The 26056-nt window shown below is 42.3% G+C and overlaps 2 protein-coding genes across 2 annotated transcripts in view; both read right to left on the minus strand.

Annotated features, from left to right (window-relative positions):
- The window catches only part of LOC121949952 (apolipoprotein(a)-like), a 38801-nt gene extending 35037 nt beyond the window's left edge, over positions 1-3764 (minus strand). The window contains exons 1-5 of the mRNA XM_088079455.1: positions 3618-3764; positions 2648-2783; positions 2446-2552; positions 2054-2186; positions 1136-1254 (exon numbers count right to left, since the gene is read on the minus strand). Coding sequence (XP_087935581.1) covers positions 1136-1254; positions 2054-2186; positions 2446-2552; positions 2648-2783; positions 3618-3666 — 544 coding nt within the window. The 5' untranslated portion in view covers positions 3667-3764. The remainder of the gene's footprint in view (positions 1-1135; positions 1255-2053; positions 2187-2445; positions 2553-2647; positions 2784-3617) is intronic.
- A 5191-nt stretch (positions 3765-8955) lies between these two features.
- Positions 8956-26020, minus strand: LOC121949953 (plasminogen-like). The gene is made up of 17 exons (XM_042495822.2): positions 25892-26020; positions 24883-25018; positions 24670-24776; positions 24195-24327; positions 23447-23565; positions 22679-22841; positions 15814-15932; positions 15546-15705; positions 14924-15096; positions 14641-14789; positions 14405-14498; positions 13581-13701; positions 12128-12202; positions 11882-12022; positions 11138-11244; positions 10356-10501; positions 8956-9806 (listed from the first exon to the last, which is right to left on the minus strand). Exons 1-17 carry the CDS (start codon positions 25938-25940, stop codon positions 9642-9644), a joined length of 2157 nt encoding a protein of 718 aa, XP_042351756.2. The 5' UTR covers positions 25941-26020; the 3' UTR covers positions 8956-9641.
- Positions 26021-26056: the final 36 nt, after the last annotated feature.

A 26056-nucleotide genomic window follows, 5' to 3' on the forward strand; every position in this document is an offset into this window, starting at 1 on the left:
AACTGGCAGCTTCATTAAATAGTACCCGCAAAACGCCAGTGTCAACATCTACAGTAAAGAGGCGACTCCGGGATGCTGGCCTTCAGGGCAGAGTGGCAAGGAAAAAGCCATATCTGAGACTGGCCAATAAAAGAAAAAGATTAATATGGGCAAAAGAACACAGACATTGGACAGAGGAAGATTGGAAAAAAGTGTTATGGACGGACGAATCGAAGTTTGAGGTGTTTGGATCACACAGAAGAACATTTGTGAGACGCAGAACAACTGAAAAGATGCTGGAAGAGTGCCTGACGCCATCTGTCAAGCATGGTGGGGGTAACGTGATGGTCTGGGGTTGCTTTGGTGCTGGTAAGGTGGGAGATTTGTTCAGGGTAAAAGGGATTTTGAATAAGGAAGGCTATCACTCCATTTTGCAACGCCATGTCATACCCTGTGGACAGTGCTTGATTGGAGCCAATTTCATCCTACAACAGGACAATGACCCAAAGCACACCTCCAAATTGTGCAAGAACTATTTAGAGAAGAAGCAGGCAGCTGGTGTTCTATCTGTAATGGAGTGGCCAGCACAGTCACCTGATCTAAACCCCATTGAGCTGTTGTGGGAGCAGCTTGACCGTACGGTACGCAAGAAGTGCCCATCCAGCCAATCCAACTTGTGGGAGGCGCTTCTAGAAGCGTGGGGTGAAATTTCTCCAGATTACCTCAACAAATTAACAGCTAGAATGCCAAAGGTCTGCAATGCTGTAATTGCTGCAAATGGAGGATTCTTTGACGAAAGCAAAGTTTGAAGGAAAAAATTATTATTTCAAATACAAATCATTATTTCTAACCTTGTCAATGTCTTGACGATATTTTCTATTCATTTTACAACTCATGGTGGTAAATAAAAGTGTGACTTTTCATGGAAAACACAAAATTGTCTGGGTGACCCCAAACTTTTGAACGGTAGTGTATATGTGTGTATGTGTGTGTGTGTGTGTGTGTGTGTGTGTGTGTGTGTGTGTGTGTGTGTGTGTGTTCATATACACATAGCATCTATGCTGACATGAGGAAAACATGCAAACTCCAAACAGAGGGACCTGTTGTTGTGAGCGTTTCTATAATGATGTAACATTATGTGAATAGGAGGACTTACTGCAGCGGGGTATGGAGCAGAAGTCCCATCGTTTGGACAGATCGGTGGTGAAGCACCACGGTCGGGATTCTCCATCTGGGTTTCTGCAGAAGTTGTCCTCAAGATGCTCATCTGGAAGACTAGAAGAAGCAAAAATTAAACATTAATAAAAGTCGTTAGGGACAAAGAGCAATGTTAAGCTTATAGAAAATGTATTAATAGTTAATGTTGAATTTCATTCTTTTTACAAAGAGTAGGTGACCCCACTGATCCTGCCAAAGTTCATCACTAATTCATGGGTTTTGGAAGAATTAAATTCCAAGTTTTTTGCATTACATCAGTCTACCACGGAGAAAACCTCATTCCTGTAAGATGTCGTTTGAGTTTAAACCCACCACTGAGGTGTCATCAGCTGTTAAAACACGACGAGACTGAGAGTAAGAAATAGTCATCATTGTACATTAAGTATAGGAGTGGGGACAACACACATCACTGTGGAGCCAAGTGCTGATAGTTAAGAATTTGGAGAATCTGCTGTTACATTTGATCATCTTCCTCCTTCCCAATAAAAAGTCAAGGACCCATCACGCAAGGACTGTTCGACTCTCATATGAAAGAGTCTGTTCTGAAGCCTGGATGGCCGAGTAGTATTAAAAGCTGAACTGTAATTGAAAAAACATCGCATAGGTGTTAGAGGCCTCTAGATGATGAAAATAAAGTTGAGGCACTATGAAAAATCATCATCAGCAGGCCTGTTTGCTCTCTATGCACACTGATCCGGCTTCATGATAACAGATGTCAAAGCCACAGGTCTGTACTCATTCAGACAGTATGGGTTGAGTTTCGTAATAAATAAATTCTTCCTGAAAATATTTTTTAAATATGATTTATACTGCTTGAGGTTGATTGACAGATTGATAAACTGTGCTGTAGTCTTACAAGCTGGGGTCGTAGCCATGGCTGTGTGGTTTCTGGGAGTCCCAGCGTTGGCAGGTGTAGCCGCTTTCTGTCACGGACACATTCCCCCTGTAGTCCTCACCAGTGCAGTGCATACACTCATCTGTAGACGGCTCTGTAGAAGAAATAAAAAGCAAAGGAAGCTTTCAGGGTTGCATGTTTGATAAGTTCAATAAAATCAGCCCGCTGTCTGGGTGGAAGGCTTGTTGACAAGTTTACTGTATAGTTTGCTGCAGAGTCAAAGAGTTTTTGTCTAACTACAGAGCAAGGAATCAAACATGTCCTCTCTGTCAGTACTTTCAGCATACCAGTATGACACCAAAAGCCACCTCTTCAATTAATGCTTATATAATTAAATAGGCAAAAGGACTTGCCTTCTTTTTCATATAATACTGTGTCTTTTCCACGTGTAGGCGTCTCTGTTTCAGAGTTTTCTGGTGATGTCCAACACTTGTCGTCCCTCTCATGATATGTGAAAGACCTGTGAAAACACAGCAGGTGTCAGGTCTGAGTGCTGAGTCTTAAATATAAGTTAAATTGTAATATTAAAAAAGATGTTTTAAAGTGTGAACTTACCTGCATGTGAAGAATGTTTCAGTGTCACATTTGGCGGCACACTCAGCCACAGAGCTGACTAAGTAATATCTTCTCTGCAGTGAGAGGATCTGTTCTCCCTCAGTTCTGATGTAGCCGTCCACTTCAGTACCACTTGCTGAAATCAGAGACAAAACAGTGAATTAACAGTAAAGTAAACTGTAGTAGGCACTTAAATTTTGGTGTCACTGGGCCAAAGACCTATAATAAAGAACATGAGACTTTTGCAACTCAAACTGCAAGCAAATGAGTAAAACAGAAGGTTACATTTGTAAGTGTGAAACTGTCTCAAACTGCACAGAGTCTACACACAGAAGAGAACATAAGTTATTGTCATTTAAAAATGAAATACAGGTTTAAAGAAAGAGGTAAAATACCACATATGGGCACATAAATATACATAAACATAACACAGATTCAGTCATACATACTTAAAAACTGTTGATGGCTTTGAAATCCATACAATGACCTGATGAAAATGTCTGAATTATATATCCATTATATCTAGTTTGTTTAGACATGACAGACTTTTATAAAGATCAGTTCAACCCGATCCTGTTTCAGCCCTCGACTGTCAGACAGACAGACAGACTTTTAATCTGATGTCAGAAATGTGATTCAAGAAGTAGAGGTCTATGAAAATGAGATCAATTCTGAAACTTGCGTGAAGCTTGATCATATTCAGTCTCTGCTTCCAGTTGTTTGGGGCTGCCTATAAACTGTGTAAAATAAGTGTGAACACATCAAAGTAAACAAATTCTGTTCTAGTGCATCTTGTACTGTCCAAATTGTACTGAAAACGCTCAGTTTATTAGCGTGGACAACATTGTCCTGACAAGGTACTCTAACAGTGAAGCAACCTTTTTTTCTGTGTCAGTTTTTTAATACTTTATGACACTTATATAACTGTGAAGTGTGTATTATTAACATTCAAAGGTGCTGGTATTCTTACCGGTGCAGATCAGGGATCCCAAGAGGAAAGCTAGTTTGCACAGGTCCATGGTCAGGTCCTGTACCAGCAGCTCACAGTCGATGAAGTCACCACGGTACCTCTGGTAAGTTTCTGGGCTCCTTATGGCATCTCAGGGAGATAAATAGGACAGTTCAATCAATCATTAGTCAATCATTGGCCAGACAAGGACAGCAAACAAGCAACAGGTTTTGGAACTTAATATATAAACCAAAAAGGTATAGGTTGAAGCTGAAGCTAAGATATTTGCATGAGTAATCTATTTACTGCTAAGTTATATATATATATATATATATATATATATATATTTATTTATTTTTATTTATTTATTTTTTTTTTTTTAAATGGTACAAAACAAACACACGACTAGAAGGAGAAAGAATAACAAGATTCTGAAACATTTCATAGAAAATAATAATCACACCCTTGATTTTTAATTGTTCACCACCACATATTTATACTTTTTTAATTTATTTGCAGAGCGGACTACACAGTTTGAATTTGTTATCACAGCCACTGCACAAGTTAACCTCACTGATAGATACACATCTGGTCTTTATGTTTGTCCTTACTCTGTTTGTGTAAACACATCTGTTCCCCTCAGCTCATACTTGCTCCCTCTGATCTCATAGAGCCTCTGAATAAAGCAAGGAAGCACATTATCCATACATTATTTGTGCAGTTTTGAAAACCTCCACACAGGAAACAATGTATGAAAGTATGAGAGCAAAACATGCAATATAGAGTTGACTAGAGTTGACTGAGTTGTTTATATTTTATGATCAACTATTACACCCATCCATCCTGCGTACGCTTGTCCTTGTGATGTTAAAACTTTCATTATAATATAAGTAAAAGGCTGCATGTTCAGACTTCCTTTTCATTCTACTGGTGAATTTTATATGATCTGAATCAAATCAGATCATTGTACAACATAAAGTTAATCTTCAGCTAAAAATGACTCATGTCCTCAACTGCAAATAGACATGATTACAAAACATCATGCATTATAGACTTTTCAGTGGGCGTTAGGGCTGAGTGACAACTATTCAATCTGGCAAAATGTGCCAAAGTCTTTCTTTAAAAAACTTAAGGGCCACTTTCAGTTAAATTCTTGACTAAACTTAAAAGAATTTTCTGTGCATGTAAGCTCCTTAAGGAAGTTTTGATTGAGTTTCCTGAGCATGCTTGACCTTATGATGTGAAAACTTTCATTATAATATAAGTAAAAGGCTGCATGTTCTTCTATGGTAATGCATGTGTGTATTTGTTATAATTTCGTAATTTAATACAGACTTCCTTTTCATTCTACTGGTGAATTTTATATGATCTGAATCAAATCAGATCATTGTACAACATAAAGTTAATCTTCAGCTAAAAATGACTCATGTCCTCAACTGCAAATAGACATGATTACAAAACATCATGCATTATAGACTTTTCAGTGGGCGTTAGGGCTGAGTGACAACTATTCAATCTGGCAAAATGTGCCAAAGTCTTTCTTTAAAAAACTTTAGGGCCACTTTCAGTTAAATTCTTGACTAAACTTAAAAGAATTTTCTGTGCTTACAAGCTCCTTAAGGAGGCTCTTTCATTGAGTTGCCTGCACGATGAGTACTTTTTTTTTCAACTTTAAGTATTTTTGTGGATAAAAGTTATTTTACTCATATTTATGTATCCAATTTTAATGCATGAAATTAATCCAGGTGGGTATAAGGATGGGGTAGCTGCTTAGTTCTCAAACTAAACGGTGAATTGGCAAAAAGTAGTTAAAATAAATTTAAAAAAAGGACGTAATGCAGTGATGATGATTACAACCCCAAAAGATGTGATTTCTGTTTGCTTTTGCTGAGGCTCCCAGTTGTGGCTTCTGCCAGCTTCAAATTTAACAGGGGATATTGTATCAAATCATACTGAATTTGGAAATCAATTAACAGTAAGTGATATGAGCCAAATCATATACCACCTATTACATCACCACACGGTGTTTCTGTCATCAAAATATTGATTGACTGATACATATTTGGAAAATACTCACAAAAACTGCAGGTCTGCTGCACCTCCGACTTCTTTTAAATCAAGGCGGAGGACTTTTCTGTTTGCTGCTACCTTTTGTTAAATCACATATTTATTCACTTCTTATACTGCGCTGTAACTTTTGTTAACTTTTTATTTTCTTTTATCTAGTCCATTAATTGTTTTTAAAGGTCATCTAATAATGTTTCTCCTGCATCAGTCTTGAGGCTTTTGATGTTTTTGATGTTTTAGGTAGAGCACTCTGAATTGCCTTGTTGTTGAAGTGTGCTACATAAATCAACCTTCCCTGCCTTCGTAATAAGTGAAGATTTTGACTGACCTCCAATATAACATCATGTGCAGGTTCAATGCCTTCACTGAACCCTGAAGATAAATAAAGTCAGTAAACAGTTACTCAAACGGCAACCATGGCAGCCTTATCTAACACCGGAGAGTAAAGATGGCTTTGTCTTTATAAGGAAGAAGGAAGTACTGCTGTTATGGGGTTCTGAGGTTCTGCACCCTCTGTTTTGAGATATGTTCAATTCAAAGTTTTGAATCTGAATTCAAATTCAGTGGCTGTCTTTTTCAATGACATCAATGCTGATTCCAGAGAGACAATGAGACACATCTGCATATGTTCCAACAATGTGGCTTTGTTGAAAAAGAGTGCAGGTTCTAGACTGGCCTGTCAGCAGTCCAGACTTGTCTCCCACTGAAAATGGGGACAAAAAAATGGGGACAATTGTCCCCATTTTCAGTGGTGCCCTATGATGCGTAAAATACAAAAACAGAGACCCCAGACTTTGGGGCAAATGAAGTTGAAAGTCAAACAGCAATTGTATAGAATTTTTCATTTAAATGTCAACAATTAGTGTCCTCAGTTCTCGTACACTGAAGCTGTGTTTGAAACCGTCCCCTCATTCACTCACTCACTATTCACTATGTAGTGTGTATTAAATAGTGCGCTACATAGGAAATAACCAAACAACACTACATTGGAATTTTTTCCCCCCGGAAATACACGACCGCATTGCATTGTGGTAGATGGGAGTTGACTGTAATGTACATCACATGTACACTCAAATTTGCTGTCCATTGTGGACATTTTATAGTGCACTATATAGTGGATGAAATTATCAGCAGATAATTCCAACACCACTACAAAATGGTGACCACACTATAAAGTGCACTATATCCATGATAGGGGACAGTCTTGGACACAGCTTGAGTGTTGTTTAATGAAAAGCTGATGTCACACAGTGATACACATGCTTCTGTCACAAATCATTGCATTCTGTTCTTATGTTTCTCTCAGTATTTCAGCTCTTTTGGAATTGGGGTTGTACATCTATTGGAAACATTTTTAAGTGTTTGCTGTCATTTTTCTATAGTGTAATCCAACAGTCAAAGCTACCTTATGCTGAACTGAGTTAACTTGGTGGTGGTTTCATGTCACTTGAATTTCAAACCTGAGCTCCATCAACGGGACACCTCCCTCCAGACTCTCTTCTGGTCTTAACTCTGTGATTGGGATCCTGCAGACACGGGGGGGGCCATGTACCAGCACTCATCACCGCACTGCCAGCGGCACCTGGTCCTTGAAGCCCTCAGCCCAGTGGCCCTGGTACACCAAGATTGTGGCCTCCATGGGAGTCTGGACGGTCATCTTCCTCATCCTGAGGGTTGATGGGAAAGAGTTGATTCTGATTCTGATTGTTTTGAGTGGTATCATCTGAATGTCTCTACTCTCGTTGGTCTGTCTGAGCCCAGATTTGCTACCTTGGGCTGGTCTGTAGAGAGGGGTTGATATTAAAACGGAATTTGGCCGCTTTAAAAAAAGGCCCACTAAATTAAGAGTATTACATTTCGCCATCACCATAAGCAACTAAAACACAGCTACCGAAGAATCGGTTATTTACAGAATCAGATAAGTTTCTTCTACTAGCAGACTAAATCGATTATCTTGAACTCTGTGCTTGCCTGTGAATACAAGCTCACAAAGTCCACAAAATCGTGTGATTTTAATCTCTCCAAAATGGCGTAATTATGAGTTCAATTACAAGTATGAACCGCTTACTGTCCGAGCAGAGAACTGACCTCTGGGTCTTCAGGTTTGTCGTCGTCATTTTGTTGCTGTTAAACTGGTCTCAGGGCATAAAAACCAAGCTGCCACTGAATCTGTGAGAATCAGAAACTTCAACGGCGGGTAGACCGACAGCTGAGCTACATTTAACCGTCCAAACTGCCTTTGGTTTCCTCCAACATCAACATGTGTCCGGACACAAGATGGCGCCGACACCAACTCTTGTCTATTGGTTGAAACCGAAACCGTTTAAACATCAGTATTTTCAGACACGTCCATAAAAGTTGTAAAAGTTTTAGCTACGCAGTTGTAACTGAAAACTACAAGTCAGAAAATAAAATAAAACAACATAAATTGACGTTATTTACCTGGCTACTCAAGTCTTTCACATCACAATCAGCATCCGCTGCCGTTATCGCATCGATGTATTATCTGTTTTACGGTTGCCGCCTAACTGCCGGTGGTCCAGTTGCATCATGGGTAATGTAGGCGCCAGTTCGAGACATTAAGGAAGAAGGCATGAAATTAGAAGCATAAACATTGTAAAAGTTAAAATTCTCTTTTTGCACCATTGCCCATTTCAGAATATGAATCCTAAACCATCAACAATCTGTATAGGTTACGACAAGTTGTTGTTCTTCTTTCTATTTGTATTATTTTGTAGCTATAGCATACTTAGTTTTTGCATAAACTTTTTTGTTTGTTTTGTTCATGAATAGGGTAATGTGGGGCACCTCAAGTTGTAAAGATAGCTAGACAGGTAGGACAAGCATGACGCTGCATGGGCAAAAATGTTTTTGTTTTTTACCAGAACAATAGAGGCAATTGGAGCCACGATTTCATTGTTCCTTTTTGCTTGTTTGTTTTTTGATTCATAATTCAAAAGAAATGCAAGAACTTTAAATTGGAAATGGACTTATTTTGCCTGCGTACATCACACGACCATGCTGTGTGAGTGGTCCTTTGTCTGATTAAAGTTTGATTTTGCTGACAAAAGGTCATAACACATAATTTTATCTGTTGGAGCTGGTGAATGTGCACTGCTGGGTGGTTTGTGAATTTACTCTAGGATTTAAAATGTTTAATCTTAATCTACAATCATGCAAAAAAAATATATAATAAGTGGAAAGAGTGCTGAAAACCAAAACCCAACAGGGTACCGGGTGGCTGAAAACCATTTTCTAATTCAGAATAAAAAAATAAAGTCATTCACACTAGAACCTTTTTTGGACTTTAATGTATAAGGTGCCAGAGTGCATAAAACATCATGAAATAGAGCTTGTTCATCAATAAAGTGCCGGTGGAGGATCCCCCCCACAGAGGTCCTGAAATACTAGAAACATTCTAAAATTCTAGAAATGTCCTGCAATCCTAGAAATATCCTAACATGCTACAAGCTACCTGAAATCTAAAAAACATCCTGAAATTCTAGAAACATTTTCTAAAATTCTCAAGGTCTTAACAATCAACAAAACAGCAAAAAAACATAAAAACACATAATTTTAGCAAACAGTTTGATACGATTATGTGTATTGTTACACCCCTTATAGAATATTTATGTTTTTGTTACCAGGAAAAAGGAGGATGTCATGGAGAACCAACAAATGAAGACTCTTAAAATCCCTCAACAAACTGCAACGAAACAGCTACTGCGTGAAACCAAAGAAGTTTACGCATTTTCTAAAAAACATGACTTTTTCATTGTATTTTTTTATTGTTCAGCGCTTACAGAAAAACACCTTTAAATGCTAAAACCATAAACATGATCTGTTCTGTGTGTTTCTACTACAGCAAACAAAATCATCTGCTGACATCAAATCATCAAATAATATCTGGCAACAAGTAGTCATGTTGCTGCAGAGCAGTACATGCGTGTAAAAGTATCTGTTAAAGGTGGATGGTTTTTAATTGTCTTTGATGGTGTTGTCGATCCAGTCCAGATACTTGGAGACTCGAACATAGATGCCAGGCTTCATAGGCTTGCCGCATGGGTAGGAGCCCTCTGATACCACCCCCTGCAGGATGTACCTGTTCTTCTTAATACACACCAGAGGACCGCCGCTGTCTCCCTGCAGAGAGAAAAAACATTTTAGTTTTTGGTCCAAAACTATGGAAAATAACAGCAGCAAAGCAGGAAGGAAGAAAAGTAAGGTCTTTGAACTACAAATGAAATAGATATGAAAAATGTAACCTTACTAACAGATGTAGGTCAAATGCTTTGAATCTCAGCCTGGGACAGCGTATTAAAGATGAGAATGTTGGTCAGTGATTAATGCAATTGAAAAAAATAATGTGCTATATATGGACCTTAAACGCATCACTGTTAATGCATTAACACTATAAGCCCAAAGAATTTTACACCCTGATTTTGTGATTACACTTGACAATCATTGCTATTATTTACAAAACATTCAAACAATGAATTGCTCTGAGTTGATTAGGACGAAGTAATTATATTTTATTAATAGTAACTCTTTATTTTATGAGTCTGTAATATCCTAATACTGTTCTTGTAAGATTTCTGGTACCATAGCTCAATCTTAAAGACACTGTGGCAAACAGAAATGCACAACACTATGCGATTTTCTAAAATGTTTATCAGTTCTACTTTTTCATACCTTGCAGCTGTCTGCTCCTCCCTCGTTGTATCCAGCGCACATCTCAGTGTCTTTGATTCCATTGTTCCAGTACTCTACATCATTACAGACCTTGTTCTCGACCACAGGGACACTAGTTTCCTTCAGGATGTCTGAGACCTTCCTATCTGCAACACACATCCACCACAGTTATCCAGTTTCTAATCGCAGAATATCTAGGGTGTCTTTAATTGTAAAAGCAACAAATGTGTTAAAAATGCTTTTTTGTTTAAATATGGGATATTTTTTTCACTTTCACTTACTTTTTGTCTTTTTTTGTGACCTTTGTAACTTTGCCTTAAAGTATTTGTAGAAAACCCAAAGAGTTACAGCAAGTTTCACCTTGATTTAGGAGAATTTTTTTTTGTGCAACTTCTATGAGAGCACAAGTAATGTCCATCCTCTATCTACTGCCTCTAATAGTTTTTGCTAGAATCGACTGTGGTGCATTGAAAAAAAAAACAATCAAAGCCAAGGAGTCTGTAACACAGCTGTCAAAAATGTCAATCACTGCTCACAGCAGTCAAACTGTGCAGCGCTGATCAAATATGAATCAAGATTCTATTACTGCGTTGCTTATTTCTCATCTCAAATCATTTTTCTTATTTACAGATTGACAGAACACTAAAATGTGTTTCTGAAAACATTTGAGAAGATGTGAGAACCAGTTAGAATGTCCTCACTTTTCAAAACGCACTGCCAACTTAAATTAGTCCAAACAAAGGTAGCACTTCAAGAGCACACATGAACACGTCATGTATTACCTTTGGTTTCACCCCAACCGGAAACGTAACACTCGGCTCTACTAGGAACAGTGTAGTCCTTCTCTGGCAGACAGACTGGCAGGACATAGTCATTTATTTGTACAGGGCTGTAAACACACAAAACACCAGCAGTGGAATAAGTACTCGGATCTCTTACTTAGAAATAGCAATACCACAGTGTAGAAATGCTCATTTACAAGTAAAAGTCATGCATTCAAACTGTGACTGAAATAAAAATACAAAAGCATTCATGCCCCAGCAGGCCTGTATCAGGGTAATGTATATTATGATAGTGGATTATAAAACTGATGCAACACCTTGTACAATATGTTAATGGTGTAGCTGGTAAAGGTGGAGCTCATTTTCATGACGTAACGTACTGATGGGTACTATTGATACCTCTGGGTAGCATAATAATACATTCTTTGCTGATTACATTTTGTATTATTAATCTGAATCTGCAAAGTACCAATTAGATAAAGTTATCAGATAACTGTAGCTCAGTAAAAAGTACAGTATTTGCCTCTGAGATGTAGTGGAGTAGAGGTATCAAGTAACTGAAGATGAATATACTCAAGCAAAGTACAGGTGAAGTACTGGAGTAAATGTACTTATTGACTTTCAACCACTGAGTAGCAATAGTGAGTTAAAGAAAGATAGTTGTGTCAGTGCCTTTATGATTATTATTATTATTTGAACTAGCATTATTAGAAGTGATAGTAGGATGATCAGTCCAGTTTTTACCTCTGCAGTTTGACAAGAGCAATGTCACTTTTATTGGGTCCTCTTATCATTTTCTCCACGTTCCTCTCCTGCTGTGATGCCTCATTTTCTCTCCATTTGTGGGCACCCAGGACTACCTTGTAGGATGCAGCGTCATCGGACCTACAGCACACAACACATAAACAAACATACTCACGAGCTGAACAGTGGTTAACAGGATTTTGACTTGAGATTTTTCTTCTTTTTTTTTGTTACATCGTCTCTGACCTACGCAGACAATGTGCAGCAGTAAGGATCCACTGAGGGTGAATTAAACTTCCTCCACAGATATGTTTTCCCACCCTGGTAGAGAAGGACACAAAGAAATGCATTTAAGTATAACTGAAGATAGATATGACATGGCAATCCAAATGTAAAATATTATTTCAATATTTTACAGGTACAGAACCCCTTGAACTACAGCATTTTGTTTTCAAGGGGAATAAAAACACATGGACTTAGACAGACATTACAAGTAGAATAAATTAATTAAATAAGAAAACCATTGAAATACTGTAACATATCATCCAACATCCACTGTTAAAGGTCCAGTGTGTAGGATTTAGGGGCCCGTATTGGTAGAAATTGAATATAACATTCACAACTACCTTTTTTATTAGTTTACAATCACCTGAAAATAGGAACTATTGTATTTCATTACTTTAGAATGAGCTGTTGATATCCACACACGGAGCAGCGTCCAGCATGTTACATGTTACAGTAGCCCAGAATGGACAAATAACACTGGCTCCAGATAGGGCCTTTCAAATTTTCACTTTTATAACATCAACTACCGTAATTCTCCTAAATACTTGGCCCATGTGAGAAGTTTCAGTTCAACAACCTCCTTGTTAGATGCCACAAAATCCTCCACACTGGACCTTTAATCTAAGGATTCTTCATTTTAACAACTACAGAAAAATAGTCCAGAAAGTATGATTTTCTTTACATATATTAAATATTTGTTTCAATAATATTCAATACTATTTTCTTTTTTTGTTCCAAGACCGTAATTTAAAGTGTTTCTACCATTAAATTAGCTGTTCGAACAATATAACAAAATAACAAAAAGTCTACATTTCAGTGAAGACTTTTATTTATAGTCAACAGATTTTTTTTTTCACCCCACTAAAGAATTCTTGAAGAAAAACACATTCCTCCAGTAGCAAAATTACTGTAACAGTTTGAAAGTCATCTCTTCAGTAGGTTGATCATTTTGGTGCATGGTCCTTTTTTGGATTCTGTCATCAAGGGTCATGCTCAGTAAGATATGGATTTTATTTTGCAAATTAATCTAATTACATTGTATGACTGTCACATTATCAAAATATTGGATGTTGTTAGCCCATTTTTTGAGTTTCACATGGGGTATCCATCAGTTTTTTTAAAATACAAATAACGTGTAACTGTTCTGAAGTTCTTAAAAGTCTCTTCAGGTGGTCTGGATATAAAAAATATTCTATCTGCTTAATTAGAAAAAGACTTTTGACCTGTTTCCCAAGTTGTGACTGTCTGGATTTTTCTAACATCACTCGTTATTTATCTTCTAGAAAAACTGATGGTTACCTCTGTGACTCCACTGTACACTCTAGAGGTACAAAGTGAGGCATCATCTTTCAAAAACCCAATATATCTAAGGCATCACATTTTGCAAATCTTGCTTGTCTCTTATTTTACTTACGGCAACTGGAAGCTAATTTGCCAGGGCCATGAGTGAGGTTTAGACACGCAGCCCTCCAGGATCCGACCCTGACAACGCTTTGGTTTGAAGACTGGAGTCCCACATGTCCTTTCAACTTTGACTGGTTGTTAAGAAAGATCAAAGTCATGAATTCTCACGGAAGAAGTGAAACACAAACATTGACTTTGTCTGAACTGGTATCATATAAAAAGATTTAAAGTTTATAGCCATGATAAGCAGCATGTGAGGCTGAGGATCATAACATACAATAAAAAAATTAAGATGACAAAAAAACTCTATTAGATTCTTAGGCCCCTGGGCTTTTCCTACCTTTAGTTACTTTAGTTAAGTTAAATTACTTTTCTGTTGGGATCTAGTGGTGAGGATTGTAAATTCCGATTAGGATTCCTTTAGTTTTCATTATTTAGGAGGTTTTTACCAAGAGCTGAGTTATCGGCAGAGATCTCCTTCACTCCATAACAGATTAAATCCAATGGTTTAAATTGTTAAAATGGTGAATAAAGCAGTTTCAGGTTAAAAGATTCTATGAATTTGAGATGTTGGTCATCACAGAAGGGCTGCTAACTATGGTGTTTGTCTGTTCAGGGCTACTGTAGAAACACGGTGGTACAACATAGTGGACCTCTGAACAAGGATCTGTTCCCTATGTAGATATAATCAGCTTATTGTAAAGTCACAAAAATGGGGCGATTCTTATTTTCAGGTGATTGTACACCAAAGAAATACTACTAGATACTTTTATATTCATGCCAATATATCAAACTAAATCTTATACACTGTTCCCTAACAGAGGGTTTACATACCACAGTTTGGGATGTCACAATAGTCCCATCTCGTGTTTTTGTCAGTAGTGTAACACCACGGTCCCCTCACACCCTCTTCTGGGTTTCTGCAGCTCTAACAGTGACATATGAGGAGGGAATCAGTGAATTTGAAACAAAAGTAATAATTTACCAGCTTTTAACATTAATATGTTATATGTTATAAATTCAACTGTCTACAGCTAAAAATGCACACACAGGAATACACACGCACTTACATTTCCCTCCAGACCCTTATCGGGGTGACTCTCTGGGGTGAAGCTGTTGTGGAGGTGAGGGCTCTGGGCACTCCAGGCCTGGCAGGTCAGACCCTTAGAGGTGACGGAGGTTGGACCTCGATATGTTCCTCCATTTCCAGTCTTACAGTCTAATGCAGCAAAAAAAAAAAAAAAAGGGAAAAAAAGAAAAAAGATAGAGCAAATAAATTTAAAAAACAAACTAAAAATGTAACAAACACATACTGTATCTCAAACGCTGACTAACAATTGTTGACTAACTGACCTTTAGGAGGTGGAGCTGCATTGGAGGGAGTTTCAGCAGTTGGGGGTGTAGCTTCTGAAGAACTGGGGCATTTCTCCAGGCTGCAGTATTCCCAGCGGACATGAGGGTCTAAAGTGTAACACCAAGGAGCTTCATCTCCGTCAGGGTTCCTGCACAGGTTCCTCTTGAGGTTCCTGTCAAAAGAGAAAAGGTGGAACTTCTGAACAGCAAGAACTAACGTCGAAGATTTTGTGTTTCGTTCTTCGAATCGCAAGAGGGTCCCTAGTTCCATCCTGGGTTGGGACAAGGTTCGGACCTTTTGCATGTTCTCCCTGTGCCTGCATGGGTTCTCTCCGGGTTCTCCGGCTTCCTCCCACATTCCAAAGAAATGCAGTTCAAGTTGTATGGTGACTCTAAAATTGCCAGTAGGTGTGAATGTAAGCATTTATAGTTGTCTGTCTGATAGTCTGGCGACCTGTCAAGGGTTTAACCCACCTCTTGCCCAATGACAGCTGGGATAGGCTCCTGCCTCCCCGCTACCCTTATGAGCACAAGCGATTCAGAACAATGACTGAATGCATGAATTCTTAGAATGAAAGGAACCAGTTATCTCTGTTCACTTGTTATGGCTATCTGAACTCACCCGTTGGGGTAGTTCTGTCGAGTATAATTGTGACTGTGAGGAAACATGGTGCCCCACGGCTGACATATTATTCCACTGATGGTCTCTGCTGTTTGGCCACGGTAACTTGATCCATCCCCCTCATAGCAGTCTAGTTCCTCTGGAGGGCTCTCTGTACCACCTGCAGCAAGAGAAAGAAAATCAAGCTGATTACGACATGCTCTCTACCTTCATCACCACTGACATTAATATTATTGTAAATGGGTCAGAAATCATCATCACGTTATACCTTCTTCTGCCTCACAGCTCGGCACATCGCAGTACTCCCAGCGAGTTTCATTGTCAGTGGTGTAACACCAGGGCTTAATTCCATTGTCGGGGTTACGACAGTAGTTTTTATCCAGGCCTCTGACAAACAGCAGACAGTAATAATGATGAACACAGATATGACATGTTTAAAGCTTCTGAAAATGGCAATGAAAACTCACCATTAGATTAGATAAGGTTAGTGTTGCATTGTTGATCACTTTTTATGTCTGGACAAACTTTATTCTTTTGGTTTCTCTCCAAATACTTAATTCACATCTTCATTACAGACACCAGTTTGTCAGCATCAGAGGGAGCTAATCTTATTATTTGACTGTTGAAACAGGAGCGGGCTGCTCCTCGAGTGTGGCAAAAATAATAATCACAATTATTCAAATGAAATCAAGATTATTTACACACACACATATATATATATATCTATATATATACACTATATGGACAACGAATCAGGCCACACCTCTTAATCATTGAATGAAATGAAAGAAGGAAATTTCACCAACTGACTTGTTAGGTGGCATCCCATTACAGTACCATGGCCGAATTCGGTGAGCTCTTTAGAACGACCCATTCTTTAAGTGAAGCTTATAGCAGAGTTTCAGGAGCAGGACCAGACCTCTACCGCACCTCAACCGCGCCTCTTCCGGCTTAAATATCCTCCTAACCCGATCTCCCCCTTTCGTTCTCGTTATTCTGCACGAGCGCGTACCGACACACCACATAGCGTTTCGCTCTCAGTCGGCTGCGGTTCGCTCACTCGCCCCTATTATGGATTCTGTCTCTCTGTCCCCATCGGATGATAACCTTCGGTCGAAGCCGTGACGATGGCCCTCGCCGTCTCCATCTGGCCGTGCAGGCGTCCTCAGGGTCCGACGCCGACAACTTCTCTGCCGCATCCGTGCCGGAGACGCCGTCTTCGGCAGTTCGCCGGCCCCTCGGTTGCCTCCATGGTCCATGTTCCACCCGGCTCCTCTCTGCTCACCATCCAGATGTACGGCTCGGCCGATGGTTCCTCTGCATCTCCTGGTCCGCCACCCTCAGCGGAAAGACGAGGACGCGGTCGCCCCCGTGCAGCCCTGCGCCGCTGCGGTTCTCCTACTCCATCGCAGCGGAGGATGGTGGCGGCTTCCCGCCGTTGTCTCGACTCTGCCGGCTCGGCGGCCCGATGTCGAGCGACGAGCGCTGGAGCGCCGTGTGGAGCGCGGCGTCACCATGCTCCAGCGAGATCTCCCGATTGCCGGCCGCCTTTGCAGACCGGGGAATACCGTTTCGCAGAACTGACAACAAGCTTATTGATATCCTGACATCCCAGCGCTGCTCTGTCAACATCGGCGCTCTTCCGGGTGACGTCATCGCGGCGGCTTCCGTCGTGCGCCATGACGTCAGCACCTCTGTTAAAGGGCCGGTTCGTCTTCAACCACTTCCGGCGGCCGTGCTGTATAGGAAGCGGGGACATGCTGCGTCGGGCGTCTCGAGTCAAGTCTAGTCAGTTCAATTTTATTCGTTGAGCCCATTATCACAAAACATGGTTCGCCTCAGTGGGCTGTACAGTTTACGACATCCCTCGGCCCTTAGACCCTCACATCACCCAAGGAAAAACTCCCGAAAAAAAAAAAAAAAAGTCGCTTTACCTCAGTCCCACTGGCCGCGGAGGTCAGGTTTGCCTGAGGCGTCTGATGTGTCGTGGCGCCCTCCCACTCCCGCCAGCTCACCTGACCTGGGATTCTCGACGCTGTGTTGCCTTGACTGTTCTCCCTCCTCAATTTGAGCAGCCCACTCATGTTGGACCGCCTGGCACCGGGATGCCAGCGCCACTTCCTGCTCTTCCTGGCCATCCACAGCAGATCTGTCCCCTTGGGGCACCTGGCACCGGGCTGCCAGTGCCCTCTACTGCTCAACCTCAGCAATTGCAGCATTTGTTTCTTGATGGAATTTCTGGTACCGGGGTATCGGTGCCCTCGGCCGCGTATGCTCGACAACCGCACCACTTCGCTCTCGCTGGGGCACCCTGCACCGGGATGCTGTTGTCACCAGTCGTACACCCACAGCTTCCTGGTCTGTTGGCTTGTCGGCGCCCCCAGCCGTGCAATCCCAGCCACTGCACCAGTTCGCTCTCGCTGGGGCATCTGGCACCGGGTCGTCAGTGCCCCTCACCGTGCATCCGCACGACCCGCAGCAGCCGGCCTTGGTTGAGACTCCCGCCCACGCCTCCCAACCCGTGTGGGCCGGGGTTGTTGGCACCGGGCTGCCACCGAATTTTCCCTCTCATCCTGTGCACCATGTCGTTTCGTCCATGGTTCTGGTCTCCTTTCCGATCATTTTTCGTCGCGGCGGCCTTTGCCTACTTACTACTCACCCTGGCCACGGCCGATCCTCCCTTCTGCCCTCCTGGCGCTTTCGTCTCTTGTCCATCTCCGGTTCCCTCCGATCTTCGTACCCAGATTCTTGACTGCACCATGTCTCCGGCGGCCATTTCTCCTAGGTCCCGTCGGCCACGGTGGTCAGGTTTGCCCGGGGTTGCCAGCAATGTTGGCGGCGCCCTCCCACTCCCACCAGCTCGCATCACCCTGCAACCTCGGCACCAGGATGCCCGCGCCCTCGACCGCTCCCCCACCTCCATTTGAGTGGTCCACTTGTGTTGGCTCATCTGGCACCGAGATGCTGGCCCTGTAGTAGAAGGCACTGGCACCGGGCCGCCAGTGCCCTCTACTGCTTAACATCGATGCCTGCAGCGGATCGCTTTGCTGGGGATTCCGGCATTGGGATGCCATTGCCCCCAGCCGTACATGCTCGGCAGCCGCACCGCTTCGCTCTCGCTGGGGCATCTGGCACCGGGGTGCCGCTGCCCCCAGTTGTACGTTCACAGTGACTTCGACAGTTCGCTCTCGTTGGAGCTTCTGGCACCAGATGCCGTGCCCCCGGCCGTACGACCTCACCTGCTGCGCCGTTTCTCTCTTCTTGAGGCATCTGGTACCGGGCTACCAGTGCCCTCTACTGCTTGACATCGACGCCTGCAGCAGTTCGCTTTTGCTGGGAAGTCTGGCTTTGGGATGCCATTGCCCCCGGCTGTGCATGCTCGGCAACCACACCACTTCGCTCTCGCTGGGGCATCTGGTACCAGGGTGCCGCTGCCCCCAGTTGTACATCCGCAGTGACTTCGACAGTTCGCTCTTGTTGGAGCTCCTGGAACCGAGAGGCCGTGCCCCTGGCCGTCCGACCTCGCCTACTGCACCTTTTCTCTCTTCTTGAGGCATCTGGCACCGGGCTGCCGGTGCAGCGGTTCGCTTTTGCTGGGGAGTCTGGCTTTGGGATACCATTGCCCCCAGCCGTGCACACTCAGCAACCAAACCACTTCGCTCTCGCTGGGGCATCTGGCACCGGGGTGCCGCTGCCCCCAGTCGTACGTTCACAGTGACTTCGACAGTTCGCTCTCGTTGGAGCTTCTGGCACCGAGATGCTGTGCCCCCGGCCGTATGACCTCTCCTACTGCGCCGTTTCACTCTTCTTGAGGCATCTGGCACCGGGCTGCCGGTGCCCTCTACTGCTTAACATCGACGCCTGCAGCGGTTCGCTTTTGCTGGGGAGTCTGGCATTGGGATGCCATCGCCCCCGGCCGTGCACGCCCGGCAACCGTACCACTTAACTCTCGCTGGGGCATCTGGCACCGGGGTGCTGCTGCCCCCAGTTCTACGTCCAGTGACTTCGACAGTTCGCTCTCCTTGGGGCATCTGGCACCGAGATGTCGGGGGCCCCCAGACGTACGACATCGGCTACTGCAACGGTTCACTCTCCTTGGGGCTTTTGGCACCAGGCTGCCAGTGCCCTCTACTGCTTACCCTCGAAGCCTGCATCCGCATTGTTCCCCGGGGGGCGCTTCCTATCTCATCCGTTGCCTGTCGCTTCTTCCGTCCCGTCGCTCATGGCCTCCGTCTCTCTCGTTGCGCCCAGCCGCGCCGAGCTCTGGTTCTGGCTCCGTCTGCTCGGCGATTGGAACGATTCTCCTTCTTTATGACGATCACCTGTCTCATCCTCAGGACGTCAACTTTTTCGATGACGCGGCTCCGTCTGCCGGTTTTGGGGGTTTTTTACGATGAAAGTTGGTTCGTAGGCAAATGGCCCCAAGAGTTGGAAGGAGACTGCCAGGTCACTTTATCTGCTCTCTTTGAGATCTACCCCATCATCGTCGCCACCACGTTATGGGGCCGTGAATGGAGTCGCCTATCTGTCCTCATCTACTCAGACAATCTCGCAGTAGTTTGACATCATAAATAAAGAAGTTCAGAAGCTTGGCTCCTCATGTAGACGCACATCCGACTCCGGTTCCTCCATATTCGACCTTGTCTTTCAACATCTAAACCCAGCTTTCATGGCCCTGATCTGGAATCTCAGAACACCATCATCAATAGCCTGTCCCCATGCAACTCTCTCTCCATATCGGTCGGCTTGGAATTGTTTCCACAACTTTCACGACATGCATAACATCACTTTTCCTTCATTTGATCTCATCACCTTAACCTGCTTCATCACCCACGGCCATTCTGTCTTGGGAAATTAAAACCCAGACAATCAAAGTCTACCTCAGCGGCATTTCGTTCATCTCTAAACTCCTAACCGGTAGTCATGGCCAGCTCATGGTCATCCCCAGATCACCTCACTACTCAGAGGCCTCACGCTAAGAACCAGCCCAAAATCCTCATAGACTCCTATTAACCACGGATCTGCTGTCACGCTGTATCCACACCATCCGCTCCAGATATAGCATACCTCACGTCAACCAAACTCTAGAGGCAATGTTCATTCTCGCCTTCTTCCGTTTCCTCAGATGCTCAGAATTCACTGCTTCGACCCTTCGATACGATCCACGTCGGCACGCCTGCCTCTCGGACCTTTTTTCTCTAACGACACCATAGTTCTTTTTAAAAAAGAACCAAAACCAACTAATCTAGCCAACCCACTCCCGTCTTCTACTTCTACTACATTCAATCAGTTCTAAACGCCTTCCTTATTCTCTCCAATTATTTACAGTTCCGGACATCACAAAGCAAATCCCAAGATGACCCTCTGTTTGCATCTGAATCCGGCCAGGTGGTTACCGGCTTCTGGTTCCACCAACACTTCTTTCAGGTCCCGTCATTGTCAGGCATCTCTCCCATGAATTACTCCGGACATTCTTTCAGAATCGGAGCTGCCACCTCGGCTTCCCGCAGCGGTATACTGGAAAGGCTTTATTCAGATCATGGGCAGATGGTCCTCCCAAGCTTATCACCGTTACGTCCGTTCCGACCTAAGAGATCTCAAATCGGCTTTTTCCTCTCTCATATAATGCACGCTTTTGGTGATCTGTCGTGCCCGGGAGCCACGGCGGATTCCCACCGAAGCTTCCCCACACCGCACTCAACCATCCATTCCAATAATCCAACATCAATGTTTATACCAAATCTACATTCACGTCAATAAATTGTTAAAATTAATTCCAATTGAGGTGTGGTCCTTGCTAGTGAACAAATGTTTGTAAAGGCAAGCATAAAGTTACAGGGCAGGGTCACCCAGTGCTGTGCATTGTGCGTAAAACTCGCCAAAGCTCTGCTGACTCAATAACTGCAGAGTTCCAAACCTCCTGTGGCATTAACGGCAAAAAAACTGTGTGCCAGGAGCTTCATGGCATGTATTTCCAGGCCAAGTATCACCAAGCACAATGCCAAGCGTCAGATGGAGTGACGTAAAGCATGCCGCCACTGGACTCTGGAGCAGTGGAAATGTGTTCTGTGGCATGACGGATCATGCTTCTCTATCTGGCAGTCTGATGGACGTGTCTGGGTTTGGCGAATGCCAGGAGAACATTACTTGCCTGACTGCATTGTGCCAAATGTAAAGTTTGGTGGAGGAGGGTTAATGCTATGGGGGTGTTTTTCTGGGGCTGGCCTCAGCTCCGTAGTTCCACTGAAGGGAAATCTTAATGCTTCAGCTTATCAAGACATTTTGGACAATTCTTCCAAATTTGTGGGAACAGTTTGGGGAAGGCCCTTTTCTGTTTCAGCATAACTGTGCCCCTGTGCTCAAAGCAAAGTCCACAAAGGCATGGTTGGATGAGTTTGGTGTGGAAGAACTTGACTGCCCCACACAGAGCCCTGACCTCAACCCTATCAAACACCTTTGGGATAAACTAGAACAAAGACTGGGAGCCAGACCCTGTTGTCCAACATCAGTGTCTGAGCTCACAAATGCTCCTCTGGATGAATATGCAAAAGTTCCCACAAACACACTTCAAAATCTTGTAGTGAAAAGCTGTTATAGCTGCAGAGGGGGGACCAACTCCATATTAATGCCTATGGATTTAGAATGGGATGTCATAAAAGCTCCTGTATATATATATATATATATATATATATATATATATAAACAGACTGACAGATAGATGGAAAAGAAAATATGCCTTTGAAAGACAGAAACATAACGAAAACATCATACGTTGGAGCAAATTAAAGCTATATTCCATCACCAGCTACAGAAAATAAACCACAGTTATGTGACATCAATGTAATTCATAGTACCACACAACACAAAACCATGATTTTCACAAAATGTTCAACGGTTTTCATGACTTTTCAAGGCCAGGATAATGTGAAATATGTATGTTGTGATTGTGTCCATTGTAATGTAGTGTATTTGTTTGTATGTATGTTTTGTGTTGGACCCCTCAAAAATGAGATGGTTCATCTCAAGGGGCGATCTGCTAATAAACTTTCTCACAAATCAAACGATGAAGGCAACATACCATATGTTCCTCTTTTATAAAAAAAAAAAAACTTTTCAGTTGCACTAGCTCTTACTTGCAGGGGTAGTTATCTGGCCCGCGGGTGGGGACATGTGGCATCTGAGCCGACCAGTCTTGGCACGTTTTGCCAGATTTAGTCACAGCAATTGTGCCTCGGTATGCTTCTCCGTTACCACTGGCACAGTTCATCTCTGGTACGATGGTGGGAGGCTCGGATGCTTAACAAACAAAATGAGGAGAAAAAAGGTAATTACTAAACAGTTGCTAAACACATATTGTCTAAAAAACAAGCCTTGCATATAGATTCGACCATTCATGCTCACATTCACACCCTCAGACAACTTAGAGTTATCCTTTAACTCCACCTATATGTCTTTGGACAGGAAGAACCCGAACAAAACTCATGCTGACATGAGGAGAACTTGCAAACTCCACACAGAGGGACCGTGGCCGGCTGGAGGGTTTGAACCTGGAACCCGACTGCACTGGGGCGACCAGTGCACCACCGTGCCACCATCTACCAAATATGTTTAGCAATTTTATATATAATAGTATCTATTATATAAGGGGGACATACTGGAGAGTCAGTGTGTTATGTTAAACGTTCGTGAGCTGCAGACAGAGAACCTCACTGCTGTAAGTAAAATAATGTCCGCTGTTTAATGTTTGAAATGAAACATCCCAACCTGTTGGAAAGATATCCATAGGAATCTCACTTGTAACATTGAGAATGGGAAAAATACTGCCCCAATTCATTTGGCCTGGATGTCTGGAAATTACAAATTGCACCCTCAAGGAAACATACTGAGATAGGAGGACTTACTGCAGCGGGGTATAGAGCAGAGGTCCCATCGTTTGGACGGGTCAGTGGTGAAGCACCACGGTTGGGATTCTCCATCTGGGTTTCTGCAAAAGTTTTCCTCAAGATGCTCATCTGGGAGACTAGAGGAAGCAGAAATAAAACATTAAAATAAATCATTAGGACAAAAAGCACTGTTAAGCCTCTAGAAAACAGCTGAATTGTTTGACTTGTTGTTGTTTTTAAACAGCAGGTGACCCCGACTGATCCTGGGAAACTACACTACTACTGCATCAGTCTACCAGGGATAAAACCTCATTCCTGTAAGATGTGTAATTGTTGTTTAAGATTAAACCCACCACTGAGGTCTCATCCGCTGTTTAAGCATCAACACACAAGTAGTAAGAAATACAGTAATTTCTGAACAACAGTTACAGGAGTGGGAACATCACACACCCCTGTGGAGCCCAGTGCTGATAGTTAAGGATTTGGTCAAAGTCAAAGACCCGTCAACACCACCATATGAGAGAGTCTGTTCTGCAGCCTGGATGGTGTTAGAGGCCTTGAAGTGTTGAAAGTCAAGTGGAGGCATAATGAAAAATCGTCATCAACAGGCCTGTTTGCTTTCTATGGAGAGATGGTTACACACCAGATGTCCAAAAGTTTTCATGATAACAGATGTCAAAGCCACAGGTCTGAAAATATTCATTGTATATGATTAAATCCTGCCTGAGGTTGATTGACAGATTGATAAACTGTGTTGTAGTCTTACAAGCTGGGGTCGTAGCCATGGCTGTGTGGTGTCTGGGAGTCCCAGCGTTGGCAGGTGTAGCCGTTTTTTGTTACAGACACATTCCCCCTGTAGTCCTCACCAGTGCAGTGCATACACTCATCTGTAGACAGCTCTGTAGAGGAAACATATGCTCTCAGGGTTGTATCTTTGTTAAGTTCAATAAAATCAGCCCGCTGTCTGGGTGGAAGGCTTGTTTTGTTGACAAGTTTACTGTATAGCATGCTGCATAGGTGTGAAAAAATTAAAACAGTAAAACACATTTTAAAAAGGGGTTATTTTGTTAATCGGATACAGAAAAACAAATAACTGTTTTCAATACTTTGGATTTTATGCTCATATCAAAATTTGGAAATGAAAGAAATTAGCCATGGGCTGACCTTGATTTTGGACATCTAGTCACATTTAATAAAACAACTTTCCGATGCTTATATAACTGAAGAGACCAAAAACTTGCCTTTTTTTTCATACAGTACTGTGTTTTTTCCACGAGTGGGCGTCTCTGTTTCAGAGTTTTCTGGTGATGTCCAACACTCGTCGTTCCTCTCATGATATGTGAAAGACCTGTGAAAACATAGCAGGTGTCAGGTCCGAGTGCTGAGTCTTAAAGTTAGTAAGTAAGTTAAATTGTGATATTAAAAATGATGTATGTTCAAAAGTTTGAACTTACCTGCATGTGAAGAATGTTTCAGTGTCACATTTGGCGGCACACTCAGCCACAGAGCTGACTAAGTAATATCTTCTCTGCAGTGAGAGGATCTGTTCTCCCTCAGTTCTGATGTAGCCGTCCACTTCAGTACCACTTGCTGAAATCAGAGACAAAAACATGAATTAACAGTAAATCATTCCAACTCAGGTAGGCACTTTAATTTTGGCAATATGGGCAAAAGACCTTTATTAAACTTTTGGAGTTCACGTTGTAAAGAACTTGAGACATGAGAAAATGAGAAAAAAATGAGAAAGTTTGTGACCCAGCTGCCATGTTGAAAACAGTAGAGCAAACGTTCTCATTTTACAGCCAAACAGCACAGTAATACACATTTCTGAAAACATTTCAAACATGAAATAGCTAACTCAGTACCAAAACATTTTAGAATGAAATAAATATTTAAAGAAAGAAGGAAAAAACAAAACCATATTTGAGTACATATATACATTAACATAACACAGATTCAGTCATGCATAGTTTAGAGCTGTTGATGGCTTTGAAATCCATACAATGACCCAATGAAACTGTCTGAATTATATATCCATTATATCCATTTTTTAGACATGAGAGACGTTTTTAAAGTTCATCCTGATCCTATTTCAGCCCTCGACTGTCAGACTTTTAATGTGATGTCAGAAATGTGATTCAAGCAGTAAAGTTCTATGAGGATGAGATCAATTCTGAAATTTAAGTTCGGCCATTGTGTACTCAGTCTCTCTGCTTCCCATTGTTTGAGGCTACCTAAAAACTGCACAAAATAAGTGCCAACACATCAAAGTAAATAGTCTGTTCTCGTGCATAAAGAACTGTTCTGAAAAAGCAAATTTCATCAACATAGATAACATTATCCTGAAGAGGTACTCTCACAGTGAAGAAAAATTTTGTCTTTGTTAGTTTTTTAAAAGTAAATGGCACTAAATATAACTGTGAAGTATTCATTATTATCATTCAAAAGTGCCAGTATTCTTACCAGTGCAGATTAGGGCTCCCAAGAGGAAAGCTAGTTTGCACAGGTCCATGGTCAGGTCCTATACCAGCAGCTCACAGTCGATGAAGTCACCAAGGTATCTCTGGTAAGTTTCTGGGCTCCTTTTAGCATCTCAGGGAGATAAAAAGGACAGTTCAATCAATCATT

The sequence above is a fragment of the Plectropomus leopardus genome, chromosome 7 (assembly GCF_026936395.1).
Source record: "Plectropomus leopardus strain MGB_pleo_1.0 chromosome 7, ASM2693639v1, whole genome shotgun sequence".
NCBI lineage: Eukaryota > Metazoa > Chordata > Actinopteri > Perciformes > Serranidae > Plectropomus > Plectropomus leopardus.

Excerpts from the sequence above, each read along its gene's own strand:
- LOC121949953 (XM_042495822.2), bottom strand. The coding sequence starts at position 25,940 with ATGGACCTGTGCAAACTAGCTTTCCTCTTGGGAGCCCTAATCTGCACT. Across the intron at positions 14,499-14,640 it reads ATAAGGGTCTGGAGGGAAAT|AGCTGCAGAAACCCAGAAGA; the intron begins GTAAGTGCGTGT and ends TGTCACTGTTAG. Across the intron at positions 13,702-14,404 it reads TTGTGACATCCCAAACTGTG|TCAAAGTTGAAAGGACATGT; the intron begins GTATGTAAACCC and ends CTTAACAACCAG.